The following is a 24,099-nucleotide window of genomic DNA, read 5'->3' as shown; positions in this document are numbered from 1 at the left end:
ATATCATAAAACTGATCTCTAACAACCTCCCCCCAGACCCCTCCTTGCACCCTGAACAAAGTTCTGCCCTTTTTCAGGGACCTTTTTTACCTGTTGTTGTAAAGAAATATTTTTTTCTCATTTACTTTTTCTGGCTGCCTTGAGGTCTATAGCAACAATTAAGAATCACAACTACATTGTATTGTCCTAAGTTTTTATATGACTATCTCTGTTGAGTCAGTCAAAATATTTTTTATTACTTTTTTTTTTTTTTTACCCTCTGCAGACTCCATATTATCCCTCACCAATATTGTTACCTTTCTTCCGGCTTTATATTAGCTCTCCCTTCACTAAAACTCTATATCTTGGCATTTTAAATCCCCCTTCATTTTCTTGGTTGTCTCTCTTATTCCAATAATATCTTTCTTATCCTTGAAAACATGTCACTCCAATTCAGCAGTCTTATTACATATGCTCCTAGCATTTGTATAAAAGATATTTAGCTTTTCTCTTTGCCCTCCTTTACTTTTCTTTCTCACTATCTCCTATAATGTTAATCCCTTCTCAACGGGAAATGGTTTTTGTTCAATCCAGGTCTTTCTTTTTTGTGCATAGTTCCACTATTTCAGCGTGAATCCCCCAAAGAACCATGTAAATTAAAAGAAAAGAAGGGGCCAATGATGGAACCCCGGTGTGCTCCTGAAGCAATTAACTTGGTGTTCAAGAACAAGCCACATATTAATACAAATTTAACCTCAAATGGTGAGATCAGAAGGGAACCAAAACGTGATCTGAAGGTGTCTCAGGGACACCAAGCAATCTAAGGGGCACCTCTCGCAAAATGCTACAATGTCAAACTGCAGCAAGCAGGCGGGGGATCCAAAATAACAATCAAGCAAATCATTCGTTACTTGGACAAGGGCAATTCTATTCTAGTGCGCAAGTCTACACTTTGAGCAAAATACTTTACACTTCTGATTACCTGACAAGCAAAGCCAGAAATTGACAGATTAAAGAAGAAGAGAGACAATTGCTGAAACTGGCCTGTATCCTGACACATAATCAGTATTTAATCACTGTCAAGTAAATAATATTTTTAAATTAAAAAACAGTTTCGCTTGAATCAGAGATTCATTGATCCCTATACTCTTCAGGCAGGAATTCCAAGTAACAGTCTGAAAATTCCACTTAATCCTTTGCTGGTATGCAGATCAGGCTATTAGTATGAAATAAGATTAAAGCAGTTAATTGTAGTTCAGTTGCATTCCACCCCAAAACAGCATTGTGGCAATAAAAATATTCTTTATTACCTGTTCTAGTAATGCTCTATTATCCTATTAAGAATGCCCCAGGAGAGGATAAACAGTAAATTTCAGAAAGGGAAGAAAATGTAAGCTCGAAATTGTAAATACAGATCCTGAAAAACTTTAAATAATTAATGAATAAGCTTTTCTCTAACTACTCTTTTAACCATCAATCTTTGTTCTCTCTATATGCAACTGTATAAGTGAGCAACTCTTGTGCTGCAAATGAGTTCCAAACAATAAAACATAATAAGAGGATCCTAGTCATCAGATCTGAAAATAAATGGAGAACAATTGCTTTCTTGCTGCATAATGACTCTATTTTCCCCCAGTCACAGAACAAATCAGATCCAAGCTCCAATGATCACTATAGTAACATGAAAAGAGACAAGTATTACGGATTCAACAAGCTGTCTTTTAGAAGCTAAAACAGCTACATAAAATAGACTTGCCAAAATTAATTGAAACAAAAAAGCCCTGGAAGCACATCTGAGATAATCTCATAACAATGCACATTTTTTCTTTTTTTTTCCTGTTTAAAATACAACACTATCACTGATTCTGATTTTTCCTGAACTATTTGTAATCATGTAAATTAGGAATGAGATGTAGATGTCAAATGAAATGTTGTGCTTGAACAACGTTTTTGTATTTTACCAGTCAAAGAATAAGTAGCTGCCTGCATGGAAGAAAGAAGTGAACAGCTGTTAACGTACAGCAATTAATCCATACTTCATTATTGATAGTAGACATCAATTGATCCAGTCATCTGATTTGACTGTATTTGATGTGAGAGAAGCTTTGTGCCATTTGGCTCTGTCCGGTGCTGGAGCTGGCATAGAACTGAACTGACCAGGGGGAACTCGAGGCACAATTATGACTCAGAAGTCATAGTCTTTCAGCTCCCTTTGTGAAGGCAGAGAGTAGGTAGGGGCTGTGTTTCTGGCCAGTTCCATGGATGCAGGAAGGTGGAAAGAGAAACACAGATTCACCTCTCTCTTGCCTCGTTCTCTTTACAATGTTTTTCATAAGGAGCAAATTATAGTTTCTGAATGCCCTTCTACCCACACCTTAAACATTAATGCTCCAACTAGGATTTTAGGCAGCCTCCCCATGAAAATAAAAAAAATACCACTTTTCTCACTGCCAGAACTATGCCACACTTCTATTTTAGTGTTACATTGTCATTTTCATCAGGATTGAGTTTCTCCTCACCCTGAAGGCTTTGTAAAGTTCAGCTCACAACTCCTGAAGGCCCATCTCCCTCCCTCATATCCCATACCTTCTAGTTACATCCTTCCTGCATACTCACCTACCTGCCATCTTGCAGGTTACGTTTTGCATTAAGAATTTCTTCCTCTTTTCTAGGCCACCAAAACCTTATAGCTTACTTTTCCACAAGTTTGTTTCAAAGATAAACTACTTTGGAGGGTTGTTGGGTTTTTTTTAAAGGAATGGACTGTCATTCAGTCACAGTTATTTTACTATAGATCCATTCTGTACACTTTACTTAAGCTCTGTTGTACTCTCCTGGGCTGGATGAACTGCATGTATAACAGTGAATGCATTTTATTGGCTTTGGTGGATTGCACCTGGAAAATTTAAAGGAAATCCTTCAGGGGAATATCTTAGCTCTTCCTCTAGTACATTTTGCTGCCCAAGAGTGAGGACACGATTAAGAGAGCTTGCACAGAAAGCATACATTCATATGTGGATAAATGCACTCCACTGCACAATTCCAAACTTTAAGAAAGATCCCTGCATTTTCTTGCACGAGAAACTTGGAAATGAAGCAGGGCCAGAGCAGAAAGATTCCTAACCAGCAACAGAGTATGGTGCTGATATGGCACAGAGATCCTTGACTTTTATCACTGGAGCAGCTCTGTGGACAAGGAGGACTGCTTCCCATTTCTTCCATGGAGAGTGCCAGCATTCCTAGCCAAATTCCTGGCCAAAGAAAAGATTTTTTGCCTACATGAGAGAATTACACAAACACACACACACACACACACGAGAACACTTTTTTTCTGAGCCTGCACACACAGGCTTTGCACTTCAGATGCACAAAATCTGGTTGGACAAGAGATGGGATCTGGATATATCATTTTTAACACCCTCTGGGTGCTGCAATGCATAGTGATAGAAATCACAAACCTATGAAAATGGGTAAATACATATAAATGGAGGCTGGTTCAAGGACAATTTTACTATTCGGTCTTTCATTTCTTGATCAGATTTTTGGCATTTCTGTCTTAAAAGAACCTATGATGATATCATTTTTTAAAGGTGGTATTGATTTTTTACTATATATATTTAATGTATTGATGAAGTTTCAGTTTTATTTAAAAAAAAAAATTCACATACTGTCTCAATACAATGTTGATGTTTTGCTACCAACATTGATACCAGGTATACTCAGATATTTTGTAAGTCTCTCAGTTTGCTCCCCGGAGAGCCCCAGGGCATACAACATGTATACCGATTGGAAAAGCTCTCATATGGCTGTATACATGTACTTTATGTCATGGCAATCGATACCTAACTAGGAAATGTTTATAAGGTGTGTACATGAGCATACACTTCAAAGATTAATCGGAGTCAAGGCCCATCTAGTCTAATAAAACCCTTCTTTGCTTTTGCTTTCTTTTGCACAAAGACTCCACACTTTTAACCCTCTTATATCAGATATGTGAATCCAAAGACCATCATTTAAAAAAAAAAACTGTTGGTAAATACAGTATATCTCTTCTTCATCTCTTGATTATTTTAAATTAAAGGTGCACCTTAAATAGTTGTTACCAATTTTTCTACAAAGAAACAATAATAATCATCAGTATAACAATTCTAAGCCTGATCTGATTTCCCATAGCTGATATATCAAGCCTTCAAACACCAGTTTTCCAACAGAAACATTTATTCCCTTGATTAGAATGACAAACCAGGTACGCTTTTGCAAACAACTCATCTGTTTTAGTTTCTATAATAGTTCATGGAAAGTCTCCCTTTATTTCAGTGGGCTTTTGACAAGGGTCTATGGTTTCCAGAGGAATAGTATTTCAGTGTCCTATAACATACTGAATTCCTGTTTTGGACGAAGCCATGCATCAGAGCAACTATAGGGCCCAAGTCTGTCAATATGGAAGAGTAATGCTTGACTTAATTTAGAATACCAATGTTACTAATAAATCTTTGTAGAGCCAAGATATATATTCTTATTCAGGCAAGAATGGAAGCTTATGTAAAGAACATGCATGGATTGATAGGGCTGGCTGGAAATGGAAACACCCAAGGTTCCTCAGGAGCACAAGTTATAAACTCAGAGCTTACCATGAACACAAAACAGTTTAGCTCAGGAAAACAGACAGCGAATGCCATAGTAGCATTTCTGACTGCACCAGTAAGTTACTCATAAATAAAGGACCTTGTGCCTGCAAGTTCATCAGCAACACCTTGATGGGATGTGACCCTAACAGGCTCTAAACAATGAGCCAATGACCAGTTCCATTAACAGACACACAAGACATCTTAGTCGTTTGTGTAATATGTGTATTTCTACTTTCTTTGACAGGAAGGCAGCACTAAATATACACACCATTTTCCTCTAAATTGCTTTCAGTAACATATAAATATATTTACTAGAAGTTCAGTTTTATATGGGTTTGTTTTTCTCTTTTTATTTACAATCCACTGCTGTGGATCACAAATAAAAGATGACTACATGGTACAGGAGATTAATGAGATTTAACAAATTAAAAGGCTTTCTCATTTTTAGCTTACATTCCTATTAAACTTGGGGTGCAAATTGGGCATTATCCTGTACAAAAAATACCTTATATTTTGTCTGTACGCATAGGGAAAGTAAATGTTTTCCTCAGGTCTTTTAAGACTTAGCTGGGCTCTAGGCTTTTAATATAAAATGTAAAGTATTCAAAAACTTGTGCAGAAAATAAAAGGATTTCACAAATTGGAAAGGACAAGTTTTCTCTTGGTAGTCAAACAGTTATGATGTAAAGCAGTCTCATTAAATCATAAGTACTTTAACCTTTTCTTGAAAGAACTGGAAGATTTAAAGATTTATAAAGAAATTTTGCCTAAACTAGGAAATGACTCATATTTGACATGTATTGAAATGATAATGCTGATTTCAATAGGCACTCTAAGAGCATTTTGCTCCCAGGAGAGTAATTCAGTCATGGTTACCTCTTTGCATTTAGATTTTAAACTTTCTTTCCAAAGCTTTTAATGCGCTACTGTCTGCCAAAACATGGCAGAGTTACACAGATATGATCAGGCAAAATAAAGGCCAGTAAAAAGATTATTTTTATAATTGCAGACACTAAATATGAAACAAATGCATCAATCTGACAAGTTCTCCAGAACCTCCGGTTTGTGCAGCCTTGAATGTATCTATAGAATTCCTGTTTAAATTCCACCTCTTTTAGTTTATTAAATAAACCTTGAACCATCAAAAAATAAATGTCAGACCCCGAACAGCAAATATGATAAGAAAAATATATCATGATGTTGTTGATATAAAAGTAATGCAGATCTGAGGCTGGCATCACTATGGGGCAAAATTGAAGTAACTTGTTATGCTTTCAAATATTTCAGGCCCTTTAAGTTCGTTTTTACCCTGATTCTCCTGGTTTTTCTGTTACTCATTTAGTACAAGGTTCTTTAACATTTAATTTTCTGACAACCTTAACTCTATTATACACTTTAGCGTAGTGTGTTGCCTACAAATACATATCAAAATGAAATATACCATAAATATTAGCAAATCAAGACAAGCCACAAAGATTTTCTAAATCTTAAGGACTTGATCCTACATCCGGTGAAATCAAAGAAAGTATCACCACTGTTAATGGAAACAGGGCCTAGCCTTCATTTTTATATGTATACAATAAATACTGTATTTTCTTGCATACAACATACTCCAGAATAAGACATACAACATGTTTTGAAAGGCAGAAGAAGGGGGAAAAGATCTTTCCTTAAAAGTACTGGTAATATAGCAGTAGGAAACTGAGTAGAAGCACCTAGTGAGCCAAAGTACTCACTTTTCCTAGTAGAGGTTTAAGATACAGAAAATGTTCTTAATGCATTTCCTTGCTTATAATGCACTCTGATTTCCAATAGCTGAATTTGGGGGAGGGAGATGTGTGCTGCCTACAAGAAAATACAGTATTAGTTACCAACCCAAGACATGAAGATGTACATAATGTTTTTAAAATGGGGAGGAAACAACACACATCATGGTTAGAGAAAGATTAGCTCAAATCCATCTCTTGTGTAACTTAATAGTTCTGCTGATTTTTAAGGAACTGAATCAGGGATTAATTTTCCCAAACACTTGTTCTTTATAATCAACAAAGGAGTACAGATGCAGCAAATGTACCATTACAGTACATATTAAATAGGACTCTATGAAGTGTTAGAAAATGTGCTGCAAGAATTAAACCAACAGAGATAGTAAGTTGAAACAGAGAACTCAAGAAGGCTTTTCTGGCCCTTATTATCAGCCCTCATTAAGTTTTCTAGTTGTAATTTTCTAGCCCTGGATTCACTTTTCCTAAAACAAAACAATGAAAACCTAAGGAATACATAAGAAACACAAGAAAGGAGGAGAAGGAAGAGCCATATTTCAGTTTTCAGTTACTGAGACTGGAGACCTGCTGGGTAGCTATTACAAAAGAACATCCAATTTTCCCATCTCAAGTATGACCATCGGGGTATCAAATCTAATACTATGCCAGCAGTAATAATAGATAAATAATGCTTAAAAGGGAGAAGAAAGAATTGTTGAATGTGCCTAGAAAATTGAGAAATGCTATATATTCAGTGGGACAATGCTTTTTAAAATCATAAGAGGATGTGCGGGCAGTTTTAGCCACAGTACAAGCCCACTAACATCAGCAGAGTCCCATCACAGTAACTTTGGCCCACTGCTGCCATTTGTATTCGGTTTTCAGATTTCCTGAAGAAGTCATTACTATCTACATCTTAAAAATGTTTACTTTGTCTTCAGGAAAACAAGCACCAATTACGTTGCAGAGTCTAGAAATACACTTATAATGAAGGCTAGCGGTATTAATTAAATCACATACCATGTTATGTGTAAATGTGCAAGCTTGTTATTTTTAAAGCATGTAAGTTGAACTTTTAGGAAACAGTAATTTTTGACTGTCAACAAATTGCATTTCATGAGAGACCTCTAGCATCCATATAAAAATTAATGTGCTTAATGAAAATGAAAATTTAAATAAAGCTAATATTATCAATGCTTTCTCAAGGAGGTTTAATTAGCTGAAAATTGTTAAAACACATAATTGCAATAATGATATGATAAGTTAGGTCATGCTTGCTTGCACCCCAGCACAATGGCTACCAACCATTCCTGAAGGAACTCTCTGCCTTCCACATAACTACCTTCCCCCTGCACTTGAACTCACAGATGGCACTTCCCAAGTTCCTAAAAATAAAACAATTGTGGTTTTACAAGTGACATGTTTATTTTGCATATATGAAAATGGCTTTTCACATTTTCAAATGCGTCACTGTTAGTGATATTTAGCCCTCTTATTAAACACTAAATATAAAACCAAAATATATCATTCTAAGAAACCCTTGCCTCTTGCATAAATAAAAAACCTAAGTATCAGAATTTTGGAGACTCCAAGATTAGCTAAACTAAATTGGCATGATTTTCCCCAGTCTTCTATCATCAGATTCATCCAACTGAATCCTAAGTTTTAAAAAATGCACCTGATAAGATTGCTCTAAAGCTTGCCTGACCCATTAAGCTACTCAGAAAGATTCATGGAGTGCGGGGGGGAACTATTTGTATTTTTCTGAATGCATTTGCTGGGATTATATATCACAGCTGCAGATATAACACTTCACATACAGCAACAATCCTAAAGCAAAGAGAAGAGTAGTGGAGTAAGAGTTCCCTTTGTTGTCTACACCAGAGTTCTGCACGCATACCTTGTAAATGGATAGATTTCATAGACTTCATAGACATTAGGACTGGAAGGGACCTCAGAAGATCATCAAGTCCAGCCCCCTGCCCGAAGGACAGGAAGTCAGCTGGGGTCATAGGATCCCAGCAAGATAAGCATCCAATTTTTTCTTGAAGGTATTCAATGTAGGTGCTTGAACCACCTCCAATGGCAGGCTATTCCAGACCTTGGAGACTTGGACAGTAAAGAAATTCTTCCTTATGTCAGCCTGAAACTCTTTGTAATGATTTATAATTGTTCGACCTTGTCGTCCCTTGGGGCGCTCTGGTGAACAAACGTTCCCCCAGATACTGGTGGTCACCCCTGATAAACTTATAGGTGGCCATCAGATAACCCCTGAGCCTGAGCTTTTTCAGGCTAAAGGGCCCCATAGCTCTCAGCCTGTCATTGTAAGGTCTGTTTTCCTGACCTCTGATCATGCACGTGGCTCTTCTCTGGACTCTCTCAAGCTTCTCCACATCCTTTTTGAATTGTGGAGCCCAAAACTGGACGCAGTACTCCAGCTGTGGCCTCACCAAGGCCAAGTACAAGGGGAGAATGATGTCCCGGGATTTGCTTGAGAAGCATCTATGGATGCAAGCCAGCATTTTGCTCGCTTTACTAGCTGCAGCATCGCGTTGAAGGCTCATGTTCATCTTGTGGTCAATGATGACCCCCAAGTCTCTTTCTTCCATAGTGCTAGCCAGTGTAGTACAGCCAAGCCTATAAGGATGCTGCAGGTTTTTCCTCCCAAGGTGGAGAACCTTGCATTTTTCAGTGTAAAACACCATCAGGTTCTCGTCCACCCATTTGCTGAGCCTGTCCAGGTCAGCCTGGATCGCCCTCCTGTCCTCAGGTGTGGATGCTTTGCCCCAAAGTTTGGTGTCACCGGCGAACTTGGCCAGTCCGCTTCTGACTCCAATGTCCACATCATTAATGAAGATGTTGAACAATATGGGTCCAAGGACAGAGCCTTGGGGGACCCCACTGGTCACAGGGCACCATGACGATTGACTTCTATTACCACGCTCTGGGTCAAATCACGGAGCCAATTTCCCAGCCAGCGGATCGGGGTGGACCCAAGGCCACAAGTGGCCAGTTTCGCCAAGAGGTGATCATGGGATACCAGATTGAAGGCTTTTTGGAAGTCAAGATATATGACATCAATCTCTTCTCTCTTGTCCAGGTGATAGGTCACCTGGTCGTAAAAGGAAATGAGATTGGTCAAGCAAGACCTACCCACAAAAAACCCATGCTGGCTATCCCTCAGGATGTTGGTGTAAGCCAGTCCATTAAGGATGGCCTCTTTAATAAACTTTTCTAAGACTTTCCCCAGGATAGACTCAGGCCAATGGGCCTGTAGTTTGCCGGATCCACTTTCCTCCCTTTCTTGAAGATAGGCACCACATTGGCCTTCTTCCAGTCTTCGGGCACTACACCAGAGCGCCAGGAGTTCTCAAAGATCTGTGCCAGGGGCTGAGCTATGATGCTCGCCAGCTCCTTGAGTACCCTGGGGTGTAGAGTGTCAGAGCCAGCTGACTTGAAGGTATCCAGCCTCTTGAGGTGTTCCTTCACAAGGTCAGCATTGATGGAGGGCAGGGGATCACCCTCACCTGGACCTCCCTGTCCCATAGTGGGCATGGGCATCCCATGGGACTGATGAAAGACTGACGCAAAGTACCCATTTAAGAGGCTGGCTTTTTCCTGGGCGTCAGTTGTCAGATGTCCCATCTAGTTTAGCAGGGGTCCAATGTTGCCTTTGCTTTTCCTCCGGCTCCCCACATATCTGAAAATGGATTTTTTATTGTCCTTGATACTCAAAGCTAGTTGGAGTTCAGTTGCAGCCTTGGCTTTCCTGGTTTTCTCCCTGCAAGACCAGACCAGTGCAGAATATTCTTCCTTGGAGGTGAATCCTGCCCTGCATTCTTTGTAGGCCTTTCTTTTTAGCCTCAGGAGGTCTGCTAGATCCCTGGAGAGCCAGGGGGGCTGCTGTGCCCTCTTGCTGCCTTTCCTCCAAGATGGAACAGAATTAGCTTGTGCATTGAGGATTGCTCCCATGAGGAGCAACCACTCTGTGGTTGCTGTGTGAAGGTTCAGGTGCAGATTTGATTCAAAGGAGATTTGGCCCAATTTGGTGGCCAAATCTCCAAATCTGAATCGAATCAGGGGACCAATAAAAAGGTCCTAATCAATTTGAAGCTCTCTGAATCTTCAGAAAAGATTCAGAGAGCTTCGATAATTCAGGCAGTCCCTGTCCACTGCACCAGAGAGCTGGACCCAGACTCGGAGCAGGTAAGTAGGGGGTAGGGGGGGCTGGAGGAGGGGGGAGAGGACCATGGGGGGACTCCTGCCAGGCCCCATCCTGTGCCTGCTCCCCCAGCCTCCCCCGAACCCCCCCACTCCCCCAGCCCCCCCCCATGGCTACCCTGCCCACCCCAGCTCCCGGTGCTTTTAAAAAAAGCCCCCACTCACTGGGTGTTCCCAGCCAGGGGTGGCGATCCCTGCTGCCCCTCACTGCCCCACACTGAGTGGGGAGCTCTGCCATGTGGAAGAGCCCCCTACATGGTGCAGGGCAGCAGGGGGCAGTGGAGATAGCCTCCCACCCAGCAGGAACTGGTGAGACCAGGGCGGGTTTTTCTTAAAGGGCCAAAGCTGGGGCAGGCGGGGCAGCCATGGGGGTGCTGGGACAGCAGGCAGGGGTTGGGGGCTTGTGCAGACCCCCCTATGTAGCACAGGGCAGTGGGGGTCAGTTGGGATCGCCCCCCCCCCCACCCGGCAGCACCCAATCAGTCGGGGCTTTTTCTTTCAAAGTGCCAGGAGCTGGGGGGGAAGAAGCAGCTATTGCCGTGGCTGGGAGAGTGGGTAGGGGATGGGCCTGGGTGATTCAGAGATTAGGCAGCAGCCAAATCTCTGAATCAGATTAGACCGAATCAATTTGGGACAGTGATTCGAATCACCGAATTGAATCGCTCTCCCCCAAAATGGCCGAATCCAAAGTGGATACTAGCCGCTTTGCACAGGCCTAATAGATAGTGGGTGAGCATTGCAATGCATAATAAACACCTAAACAATTAAGTTGGATAGAGGAATGCATCCAATTTTTTCTACATGAATAAACACTAAAATCAGTCCTAGGACCTGTCTTCTCTACAAAACACAGATATGTTCTTAACTTGAGTTAAAATCCAATTGAACATAACACAATTTGTAGTTTCATATTACTTAGAATAGTGAGGGTCTACCTCTTTGGCAAGCATGCCACAAATTAGCCCAGAATCCTCGCCCAAGGGCCACTATGATCTCCTTCCCCTGTCCAATCTGCTGCTTTGCTTACTCTTTCGTGCCTGATCTCCTACTGTGCTGCCTGTCTTCTCCCACACAGAGGCTGCCCATGCCTATTCTGTATTAAGAACAAGGCTTGAATCAGCTAAGGTTTCTGGAAACATCCAGGCCCTGCTGCGTATTGTCATTGTTTTAATAAATATATTAACAAAGTCTCTTCCATATTAATATTACTTTTTTTTGCACAGGCACCTGAGACTGATCATTTGTGTAGTGCCTTTAATCAGGTTGCTGAGAACTATCTAAAGTAGGGACTGCATAAAATATTTGGCCAACAGTAAGCTTCATTGCCCCTTGGCCTGGAGTTCAGCAGCCATATCATATCTGCAATACATAGAGTGCAGCCTTTATCTTTGTTGGTAGGGAGTGATGGCTTACAGACGTTACCAGTCACGTTATACAGGATTATCTCCTGATCTCAGCAACCTGATAGAGGACTAAAGCTACAGTCTCCATAGATCTTCACAGGCTGCAACTCTTTATTAAAAACGAGGGCAGCAAAGGCTACATTTCTGTAAGTGCCCTTGAGAGGGCTCTGCCCAGAAGAAACAAAGACCTAAACTAAGGAAAGGGGCGTTATTCAATTTGAAACATTTTCATAAAACATCTTGCCCCTTTGCTCTTCACTTTGCTATCCCATCCTTTAGCAGCTTCTGAGGCTTATACAAAATGTGACTGACAACATCAGCAGTAATGTAGCACCCTCCGAGTGTCCAAAGTGTAAAGTTCATTAGTTCTACCTTAAGGTCACTCTTTTAATACAACAGCCAAAAACTTATTCACACCAGCATGCTGTTATCTTGGGAAAAAAGACAACTGCAAAAAAAAAATTAAGAGGACAGCTTGGATATTTCTGAGTGTGACAAGATCAGCACTAAAACTCCCAAATCACAGTCAATACCATTTATCGGTTGCAAAAAAAGTAGAGAAAATAGTTTTGATAGTGCTGTAAACCAAGTAAGTTTAAACAGACCAGACAAAAGAAATGAATGAAGGAGAAGGTAAACATTTCAATACCTAATAATTGGTGATTTTAATTCTTGGTTGAACTTGGCTTGCAAACAGAATTTAACAGCTTATCTGCTGGGAACTGTAAGACATGCAAATAACTGAAAGTATTTTAATTTCTTCTTTATTTGTTTAATGATTTTTGTAAATACAATTTAGCTTTTAATATAAAGCCAGTTTTGTTTGATCCTCAGTGGATAATTATTAAAAAGCTGACATGCCAAGGGGAAAGCAAACTTTTAAGATGCATGGAGTGCATCTTTATAATTGTGTGTGGCATATTCCATTCAATATTGTGCAGGACATACAATACCATTCAATACAGAGTAGGACATACAGGGCACATCTTTGTACAGCACATCGAGCCTGGTCAAAGCAGCCTGGGCTTGAAGGGGAGCTCAGGGGTTCAGCCTGCCAAGCTAAGGCTGCTCCGACCAGGCTCCATACACTGTGGAGGGACAGCATAAGGCATGTGGGTGCTTCAGTGTGGGGCTAGTTGGCAGGCAGCTTCTGCGCTGAAGCATCCTTGTGCCAGCTGCTCCACAGTATGCGGTGGGCCCCGTTGGAGCAGCCCTGGGCTGACAGGCTGCTGTCAGCCCAGGGCTACTCCAAACCAGCTCAACATGCTGCAGAGCAGCTAGCTGGGGCACAAGGGTGCTCCAACGCGGCAGCCCCCTCACTGAAGCACTCTCATCTCCAAGCCAGCCCCATCATGAAACACCACCACAGGATACTACTTGTGTTTAACCAGACTACCCTGTGGCAGTGTTTATTAGTCTACTGCAACTTAACAGGCAGTAGAAAGTGATGTTTTACTGAGGAATTAATTAGTCAGCTCCACAGTAAAAGTCCTGTGTAGACATGCACACAGTTTCATAGTGCTGTAACATATCTGCTTTGATCCTGATGCTGCAGTGACTCCTGCACATGCTTACCTTCACAAACTATAATTATAGGAGTTCCTTTGAAGCAATAGGAATACTCAAAGCATCTACATATCTTAAGCTGGGATTGTCACCTTTGCATATATTTGAGTAGAAACTTGCCTTTTAGAAGTACTGCATGCTGAAAAAAGCATCACTATTAGAGTAGTGTTGGAAACACCCAATGCCACTCTCAGGAGCATGCTTGTGGCAGAAATCCTTAAAGTGTCCCTTGGCACACTCCAAAATATGACTACACAATATTTTTCAAGATGTTATAATCTACAGGGTGGAAGCAAGTGGGTCAGGCTTGTTTCTCAGCAGCAAGTTCACCGTTTCCACACATAAGGTATATATATCAAAAAAAAAGTTGTCCTTTACCTTAAGTGTTGGAGGATCATGCTTTTGGGTTGAAAAAGTAACTTTAAGTCCTGTTTCCTCATCTGGCTGTGCGCAGCTGTGACTAATCTCTACAGCACAATGCGTCTTTACAGTGACTATTTCAAAATCTGGCCCTCAATTCCCCCACATGGGACTTGAACCTAACATTTACCAGTGTTAATTGATTAATATTGTTCTCATATCTTAGGTGCAGATATGCTACTCTTACATGATTTTTGTATTTAACCAGCTAGTAAATGCTTTTTACTTCACTCACCTGTACACTAAGATGAATCCATTTCTTCACAAGAATTCTCCCCAATGTCATTACTTTTATTGGTGGCTGCAAACCATTTACTGTGCGATAATAAAACATGGTCTCTTTCTCAGAGATCGTGAGTTTGAACACAGTCTGTCCACCAGCAGCCTTTTCTATCACACACCTTTAGAAATAACCACAAAAAAAACAACATAAGGTCAGAAGCAGACATATATACATATACACTTCAGCAACATTTTGTGTCAAAGTGATGCTAACAAGACTGCATTAAAATAAATGTTAAAAATACAACTCTGCGATAATGTTCAGTGACAGAAAAATCAAAGGATGTGCTAAGCTTACAGCAAAAAATGATTCTCTTAAACTTTTAATTTGAAAAGAGACCTTTATTTACAACTTACTCTCCTCCCTCTGATCATCATTCTTCAAGAATCAATGGCAGAAAACAGGATGGGGGCCCACAGCCTGAAAACTAATAGTTAAACTTCTGGCTCATGAGTCTCTTTGTTGCACAATGCTATGCAACAGACTGTTTCCTGATGAGGCACTGGACACTAACATTTTTATTTTAACAAAGCAACTATAATTTCACGAGTGGTGACAGGGTAACAGGTTCTTGAGACAGCAGGACTCCCATTTTCACAGAAAATCCACACAGCAGTGTGTGATTCTGCCATGCTGTCCTGTTGGTGCACCCCAATCTAGAGGAACCAGCTAAGTAGCAAGATGTTTCTTCAATCAGCCCTCAGGCTTTTCATTCTGGTTTTGAGTTAGTGCCAAATATTATGTGGACACTTACAGATAAGGAACTAAATTGAAGCCACACTAACTCCTTTCACATAGCTAGCTTTCCAAGTAGTTTCATTAAGCTCATTGCCATGTTGTTTGAAGCTACACAGCATAAACAGCCTACAGAAAGAACCAACAAGAACTAGCATAGTTCAGTCTCTACTGAGTTGGCAACCTCAAGTTGAAAAACCCTGCATTTCATTGTCAGTCTTCTGAGCCACCCCACGTAGTCTCCAAGTCTCCCAAATGCATATGAATAGCCAGATTCTGCTCTCATCTAATTTAGTGTAAATCAGGGCTTCCTCAAACAGAAGCCATATATTATACAGGCATTACATTGATACTGGGTCAATCACCATTCGTTCCATTTCTCTTAAGGGAAACATGCCCCTTCTAGAAGATCTTCCAAATGTCAATGTGGAATATCTCCCTTGAGAAAGTGTTTCTCTAGCACACTGGTTCTCAACCTTTTTCTTCGTTTGTGGACCCCTAAAAATTTAAATGGAGGTAAAGACCTCTTTGGAAATTTTGAGTGAATCTGTGGACCTCTTCCAAATTGTTAATGTGGGTATTTGCATACTTTTGATTGACCATAGTAATTTTTTCTGGACCTCTTAGACATAGCCTGTGGACCTCTTGGGGTCCACAGACCACAGGTTGAAAACCACTGCTCCAGCAAGAACAAATGCTTGTAGGCCACCAGTGCACCAGTGCCCCAGATGCAGAGCACTGCACCTACACCCCCACACAGGGCTGCAGAGACAAGCTCTGAAGTACCACGTGGTTGGGGGCGGGGAGGAAGAGGGAGAGTCTTCTCACCTGCTCAGCACTTCAACGCCGGTGCTGCAAATCCACATGTGGGGCTGTGCAGCATGGTTCTTGAAGTGCCACACACAGGAAAGCTCCCCCTACCGCGTGGCAGCTTCAAATCCCATGCCCACAACCCTGCAGGGGTCCCTGGTCTGAGAAACAGGGGGTGGGAGGGACGTTGTCCTTCTACTCCAGTCTGCTAAGACTAGAACGCTCCCCACCCCTTCCCCAGACATATCATGGGTCTGCAGAAGGTACAGAGAGCAGAGAAAAGAGGGCAGCTGTAGGCTGAACACTCATACTGCTCCCTCTCCCAGAGTGATTTCTGGTTGAGGAAATTTCTCAAAAGTTGTCCCTGCCAGAAATGAATGCCTGTTTGAAGCCAACAAGCACATCTACATGAGACGTTTACTGCAGAGAGGACTAATTAGCTCCGCAGTAAAGCCTCAGCATCTACACATGCAGCCCTATTAGGCTGCAGTAAACTAATAAACGCTGTCATAGGATAGTACTGCCCGACACGTGTAGATGTGGCTGAGGCACAAGGGTGCTTCAGTGCAGGGGCTGCTTGCTGGCTAGCCCTGCACTGAAGCACCCTCATGCTCCAGCCAGCCCCTCCACAGCCAGTTGGGCCAGGACAGAGTAGCCCTGGGCTGGCAGGCTGATCCCTGGGGTCCCCTGCCAGCTGGAGCTGTTCCATCCCAGCTAAACATACTGCAGCGCTGGGTGCACAGGGCAACGCTGCACCCAGGAGCAATAAACTTTGGCATGAACTGTGTCGGAGCTTATTACATTCCACTAGTAGCGCATGTTGATGTGCCCAATGACCAACACATAATATACTGGTCTCAGATCACTCTGAGCAGATCCTGATTTTATACCATGCTGTAGTTATTTGTCATTGAAAACTTTATTCCTTTCTTGTTTCCCCACAAGCTGCCACATACATACAGAGGGAAAAAAGTATCAGAGAAGCTAAACTCACTGATAAAAAGTACCTTCATCATTAATTGACTCGCATTTAAATCCAAGGGAAAAAATAAATGGATTTTTTTCTGTCACCCACTTTAGCCCTCAGGGATATTTTCAAATGAACTTATTTGCCAAACACAGGCTCCTATTTTCCAAGCTTACTAAAAGCACATTTCTTAATATATTGTTGATTGGACTTCTCAATATTTTGTTTGCTTGTAAACATGCTAGTTTTGGCAGATAATAAATGTGAGGGAAGGCACAGCTAAGTAGCAAAATATTTAGGAACTGGATTTACCCATTTCCTGAATAAACAATAATTGGATAATCCAGGTTTTGTTTATTTTACTTATCTAAAATAAATACCCCCCACATTTTTATCCCCCACAGGTGTCATGACTTTAAGGAGGGAAGTGACCTTCATAGACTGCACTTCCGAAACATAAAACCACAGAAATGAAAACGAGGGGGAAAGCTAATTAGGAGGGCCTGTCCGAGAGAGAGTGACATGATGTCAATAAAGGTGAAACAACAGTATCAGTTCTGATTACGAATGGTACTCTGCATTGTGGACATTCTGCATTGAACTGCAGTGTTTTGAATTGTAAATGGGAACAGACGTTCTTTGTGAAGATCTGACTTTCTGGTAACACATACTGCATAGCTGCTTTCTGCCTGTGAAATTCTTGGAAAACACTTGTCACTTGTGTGTATAGCTGGCTGAGGGGAGAGCTGGACAGAAGTGGGAGGACATAGATGAGAAAAGAGAATATATTGGGGAAATGGAGCTTCTCATTGTCTTTACAAAAGAAAAAGATTTACAAAAACTTTTGGGTCACAAGTCAAATGGGTTCACAAAGCATGCCTGGTTAAGCTATGCAGTGCTGTGTTGCAATTCCCTTACTTCCTTCAGTCCCCATAATAACTGCTAACTTAAAAGGGATGCATATAAATATACATTGCATTCCCAAAACCTTCACTGAGAATACATTAAAACTGCAGAATTAATAAATAGATAGTTGAAGGCAAGACAGAGTGGAACCTGAGGTTAGTCTGTGCTAGTCTGTGCCACCCTACCTTGCCTTCTGCCTGAATTAGTAAATGCCATTAGAAAAATGCACATAATGGTATTTCATTCTCTTCACAGGTTTGCATTACAAAGGAGCCTTGCAGTCAACCAAATACAGGAAGGTTTTGGAAGAGGCAGTAAAAGAACAAATGCTCCTTGTTTTCTTTTAATTAGTCTTCCCCTCCTCCTCAGAGTACATGATTCACAAGTGTATGAACTCAAGACTCTTAGATCTATAGCTCAGACCTCCACCACTCAAGCTGAAGAAGGCACTCACTGCAGAGGAAGCGTGTAATTCTCCTGTGTGAGCCAGCTCCTAAAAAGAAATACTGCACTACTGGAGACAAAGGTGGAATACTGATATCAGATTTTAGTCTTTGCTCTAGAACCAAGTTCTGTCTAGTAGTCTGAGCCCTTTAAAACCAGCATGGCAAGCATATAGCTAAGACAAATTCAAAGAGTGCAAAACAACAAAGAGAATGAGGTGTGGGCTGTTTATATCTGAGATCAGAGCTCTATGCTACCAATGGTTGCAGTGTCCTGTTTAACTTTTAGTTAACTTAATTGCAAAATGGGCAATTGATACTTGCTTTTCTCCTTAATGATGTAAAGCAGAAGTGCAAAGCCATGGTCAGGATGTCTCTCACTTTGGTGCATCTCCCTCCACACCATGCTAGCCGGCAAGCATGGTGTGGAGAATCTCCCTATGGCCCTGTGATAGTTTTCCTGTAATACAGACAGTTATAACAGTCTGCAAGACATGGGCCACTTGGCAAATCCAACTGCTGCTAAAAGGCTCACTACACATTCAGTATAAAAAGAAAAAAGCATAGCTCCCTCAGCCTGCTCTTGCAATGATGGTCTCTGTGTGGTGCCTACCTGTCTGTTGAGTCAAACATCAGTGCCAATTTGTGTGGCACTAGGTAGCTGACAAGTTTACTGTGCGATCTGGCTGGTCTACTGTGTGTATCTGTGCGTGATACTCCAAGCATCCCCTCCATCCCTGCTCCTGATGGCGCGCTGGGCTTTTGTTCCAAGTTTCCTCAGCTATACTCCCAGTTTGTAATCAGCTCTGGTCTACCAGCCTAACATGCATGCTTATGTACTGACCTCCCCCTGCCAGTGCCAAACTGTGCCCTTCATATTGACTAGTCAAATGCACCTGGTGCCCTGAGCTCTTGGTGATGCTACTACTGCCACTTCTTCCCATACTGTGCTACTGCCTCCTCCCCACCCCTCCTAACTTAAATGCTGCATTCCTTCTGTGAAGGGAGGAAAACTAATTTGTTTCATTCAGTGAACACTAGCATGTGGTAAATACCATATTTACTTGAACAGGAGACAACCCTGATTATAAGAGGTATAATAATAATTATATTCTATATAAGGAAAATGTATAAATTTGTTATAATTTTCCATGCTTAGAATCTAATTATTGGAGGTTTGCTTTGAATTTATCCCCCTCCTACTTCTACAGCAGAGAAAATAAGCCTGGAAGATCAGGTAGCCCTTTGCTCTCTGTTCCCCACAACTTTTTCCCCTGGCAGCCTGTTCTCCCTCTCCTTACTGTCAGACCCTGCTCTCCCTGAGCACACAGAAGTGAGGAACAAAATTGAAAACAATAACCTTGAAATTAAACATGTCGGTAGCAATTTGCATATAGCACCAATGCACTTAGTTTATCCAGAACTGATGCATGTTCCTTTTTTTTAAATGGCTGCAAGTTTTAACACAAGCGTTTCATAAACAGAATTTTAAGCAGCACTATAAAATCTATTATAAACTTTTTTACATATATATTTCATTTCAAGGACCAAATCAGTCCCAGATTCAATTGGGCAAAGCCCTATAGTCAAGTTCCAAAATTTGACTGAGCGAACTCTACCATCAGGCAAGTATTCCCCCTCTCAGACCCAACAGTCTGGGGCTTTGGATACTCCCCAAATCCAAGCAGGCATCCTACATACAAGCCCCAGACCCAGAGACCTTAGGGTTCAGATGCCCCTAGTCTCACTTGATCTCATCCAAAAGACTAAAATCATGGTATTTTCCCTGCCAGCTCAACTATGTATGGTATTAGTCCTTGTGGTAGGTTCCCTTGAGCATTTTTGGCACCAGAAAGGGTATTGGAGCTTGCTCTGGCCTGTCCAAGTGCTGGCCCGGTATTGCAGTATCCCAGGCCTGGTGCTCGTTCCCTTCTAGGGGAGCAACTGCCATTTTTTTCAAAGGTCACACAAAAAAGGGTTCCCATCAGTATATTTGCCCAAAGTGGGCCAGATGTTTTAGTCGTGCTCAGTGATGGCTGCATTTAATTCACTTTGTAGTTGGTTTCCATTGCTGAGCACATGCTTTTTTGGCAGAAGTTAAATGATAGACACTGTATTTAGTGAGATTTCTTTGTACGCATTCATAAGAGAGGGGCCTTTTTTCTCCTTGCCAATCGGGAGGTAAAACTTAATCTTGTATTTGAGTAAATACAGTAATAGAGTATATTCCATGTGATCCACTGCGCAAGTCATCAGTACTGCTCAAGTTTTTTCAGGACTGGGTCCTAACACTGTTCCTTTTGAACTCTGAGGTACAGCAATATTGTAGTATCATAGACAGGAAACTAGGGCTCAAAGGGACCTCATGAAGTCATCTAGTCCAGCCCCTGCTCAAGACGAGAGAAAAAAGTCACATATCAGGGAAGCTGTTGCATCTATTATGAGCACTGAATAGGAACTTAAAAATGGGGAATTTTAAGGTGTAAGTTTCCACGATAATCCACAGCAGCAGTTCTCAACCAGGATGATGCTACACCGTGGGCTGTCGTGAGACCCTTTCAAAGATGTCACAATGCTAGTGCTGCTGCCACTGCCACCACAGCCAAGTGAAACTGTCCGATGCACATCTGTTTTGGGAGGGGCATGCAGAACCAGACCAGGATACATCTGCAGCAGGAGGAGTTTTATGTACACCCGTTCCCGTCCCAGCCACTTCTGGGTCCAGCTCCCCACACCCCTCCTGGAAACAGAGAGATGCAGAGCAGTTCCACCTGGAGACTTTACAACAGTGGTTCTCAACTGGGGTGCTGTGAAATTCAGAAGAGAGAGGTGCCTTGTGTCTCTAAAAAAGGTTGAAAATCACTGCTCTACAACCAAGTATGAATATGCACATAGTATAGTTATTTATGCTTGTACAAGGAGAACATAGCATTTATAGCAATTCATCTGAGAATCGGAAATGGTCTGTGGTCATTAACACATGTACTTTTCTGAGTCAAAAGACCAACGTACATGCTTAACATTGAGCAAATCATTAATTACATACAAACACTCCCAGCGGCAACAGTCCTACTGAAGTCAGTTCAGGCTATGTCTGCAAAGCACTACTGTGCCGCGTAGGTATCTTAAGGTAGCTCTGAGAAAGCCAGCAAAGTACTTAAGGATGTGCTTAAAATTTAAGCAGATGCGTATTTCTGTTTCCGTATGTGCAGTGCCAATGATACATTGACGGTGTGTCTACAAGGCACAAAGCAAGAGCCCAGAGTTACCCATGAATAAGTTAGCTAACAGTATAGCTGCAGATGCACATTTTACTATTTCCAATACCTAAGCTGGCTCAGATACTACTGCATGCTACAGGCAAAGTGTGTCTTTCAAGGAAATTAATAGAACTGATCAAATGCTTAAAATTTATGCAGCTGCTTAAGTGGTGGGTATGTTGAACCAGCACTTGAATTACTTCTTTAAGAGGAGTATCATTTAGTGCAGAAGATACTATCTTTATAACTATGAAGTTTCCAGTCATGAAGACAAAATTATGCAACAGAACAGTGCCTCACTGAACATCTTCATATAACTTTTGTGAATCTCAGATCCTCAAGATGATGGTGTGCAGCCTACAACTTGTAATTAGGATTTTATAAACGCATTATTCATTTGTTCTCATTTTTAATAGATAAAAACTATCTGAAAAGTTTTTTTCTCCCTTTGTATTTATATTACATACAGACCCTATGTTGGCTGACAGGCTGAGAGAACTAATATAATGATGTCACTTTTCCAGGATAATGAAATTTAAGCAATTGTGAGAGGAAGCAATTATTAGTAGGAACCTTCAAAAGTTTAATTTTGTGTTAACATTTATTTGTCACTAACATTTGGATAAAAGAAGCCTCTGTTGAGGGCTCAAAACCTTCCATAGCTGAATATGGATTATTAAATACAGAGAAGGGGTCCTCCAGCAGAACCTGGGAAATCAGACTATAATTCTCACCCCGGGGGGGGAGGAGTAGAAGATACTTTTTAAAAACAAAATGTAGGTCATCTCTCTCCTTCAAAAAAGGAGACAAAGCCATTTAAAAATAATTCTTTTAAGGCACCTTTAAAATATTAATATATATTAGGATCACAGATGTTTAACTAAAAAAAAAGAATATGGTCTGTATAGGAAGAGTTCCAATGAAATTAATGGGACTCCTTATCTGAGTCATAAGCACTACAGAAACATACATAATTTGTCTTAATATTTATAGAGATAGAAGCTGCTGATCTGACTATACATCTTTTTTCAAAACATAAGGTTTTCTTACTTTTTAATCTTTATTTTTGTTTTAAATAGCACACAAAGAGCTACTCTGACTAGTTGGACTAATTTTTTTTAAGAACACCATGAAAGTAAATACCTGCAACACTACTTACATTACATCTTCTTGCTCAGGTTTCAACCACACAGTTAAAGTAAATGAAGCTGTGAGCTTCTGTGAGCGGGGAGTAGAAAAACAATCCTTGTGATCATGAAAAATAAAACTGGTAGAATTGCTGGTAGATCCTGGATGCAAATCATTCCTGTCTTCTGTGATACAGGTGCCAAGGCCTACTAAGAGAAGTGCAGTATAGGATGCAGGCAAAGATCTATATGGACATTCCTGAGTGCAAAACCGTTGGGTGCAGGACTGAAGACTTTTGAAAGCAGTAGAACTATGACAAAAAGTACTTCGATGTGGCAGCCCACAAGTTGCTTGAGTTGGCACAACTGACACATTTTTGAAAGCTCCTACATTTTCTAGCCTTGGAAAGTACCCCTGTGAGCTGACCAATGGTAAGGAGAAAATGCAATAAGCTAAGATTATTGTTTCAATGGCATGAAGCAGGAAACCACAGCTCAAGGAAAGAGCCAGGAAATTCATGTTTACAAAAAAGTCTCTTCCTGATAAAGCATCCCTAAATCAATAATTATGTCCATATCTTCAGCAATGTCCTCAAGAGGCACTCTTTATAAAAGATGCAGTGGTTCTTTTTCGAAAGCCATGGTCCAGTTTGCAGTCTTGGAGGATGCCTACAGAGACAGGACTGAACTAGCATCTGTAAAATCAACATAAACAGTCAAACAGGCCTGCCACATAGCTTGTCATTTAATATGCTAACTTAGGAACATTAAAGGCCAAATTCTGTTTTCAGCTCCAAGTCAGTGGGCGCAAACCTGAAATCCTCACTCAAACAGAACTCCTATATACGTTAACAAAGACCAAAATCAATGGCAGTTCAGTCTGAGTAAGTATCAGAAGGCTGGGCCTACTGGATGTTTCATATGAATATTGGAAGTCAAATACCAGATCTATTACAGTTAAGAAAAACAAACAAACAGTCAAAAAAAATCCCTACAATCCCTTAAAAATATTACAATATTGAAAAACATAATAATGTATTTTACCAAAACATGCAAACATATGGGATTCTGAAATGGTTTTAAAAAAGCCCAGAACCTCACACACAAAAACCCTCCCATATGTAGATCAGCCATGCAGTTCTCTATTTAACATAGACAGAGCGTCAGCTAAACACTAACAAGCTCTATATCAGAGTACGCAGAATGTCGCTCTATTCCAAACACCCCAGTCACCTACTCGTTCATTATAGCTCAGCCCCAAAGACATATACATGGGAAACGTAAAGTGCACCTCAACTTTCTATGTAAGAAATAAAAGATATAATTTAAGTTTGCATATCACTGTGTCTTACCCCTTTTGTCCATTTCACGCAGCTCCTTTTAGCTCTCAGTAAAGCTGATTAAAAACATATCACCATCTGTCCTATGTGAACCTCTGAATGGCAAACGTCTGTGCTGATAGTTACTGCTACAATAGATAGGTATCTAATTTGGTTACATATGGCCAGCTAATACAGTACTGTGAAATTGCAGTTGATAAATAAGTTGTTACCGTTATTCATTGCATTTCAAAGAAGAGGATACTGCT

General features: G+C 40.9%; 1 protein-coding gene across 1 annotated transcript in view; it reads right to left on the bottom strand.

Moving 5' to 3' along the window:
* The window catches only part of USH2A (usherin), a 642,051-nt gene extending 618,850 nt beyond the window's left edge, over positions 1-23,201 (bottom strand). Inside the window, exons 1-2 of the mRNA XM_059717779.1 lie at positions 22,544-23,201; positions 14,216-14,381 (exon numbers count right to left, since the gene is read on the bottom strand). Coding sequence (XP_059573762.1) covers positions 14,216-14,381; positions 22,544-23,031 — 654 coding nt within the window. The 5' untranslated portion in view covers positions 23,032-23,201. The remainder of the gene's footprint in view (positions 1-14,215; positions 14,382-22,543) is intronic.
* Positions 23,202-24,099: the final 898 nt, after the last annotated feature.

The sequence above is a fragment of the Alligator mississippiensis genome, chromosome 1, assembly GCF_030867095.1.
Source record: "Alligator mississippiensis isolate rAllMis1 chromosome 1, rAllMis1, whole genome shotgun sequence".
Classification (NCBI taxonomy): domain Eukaryota; kingdom Metazoa; phylum Chordata; order Crocodylia; family Alligatoridae; genus Alligator; species Alligator mississippiensis.
This window is presented reverse-complemented; position numbering and strand designations above follow the sequence as displayed.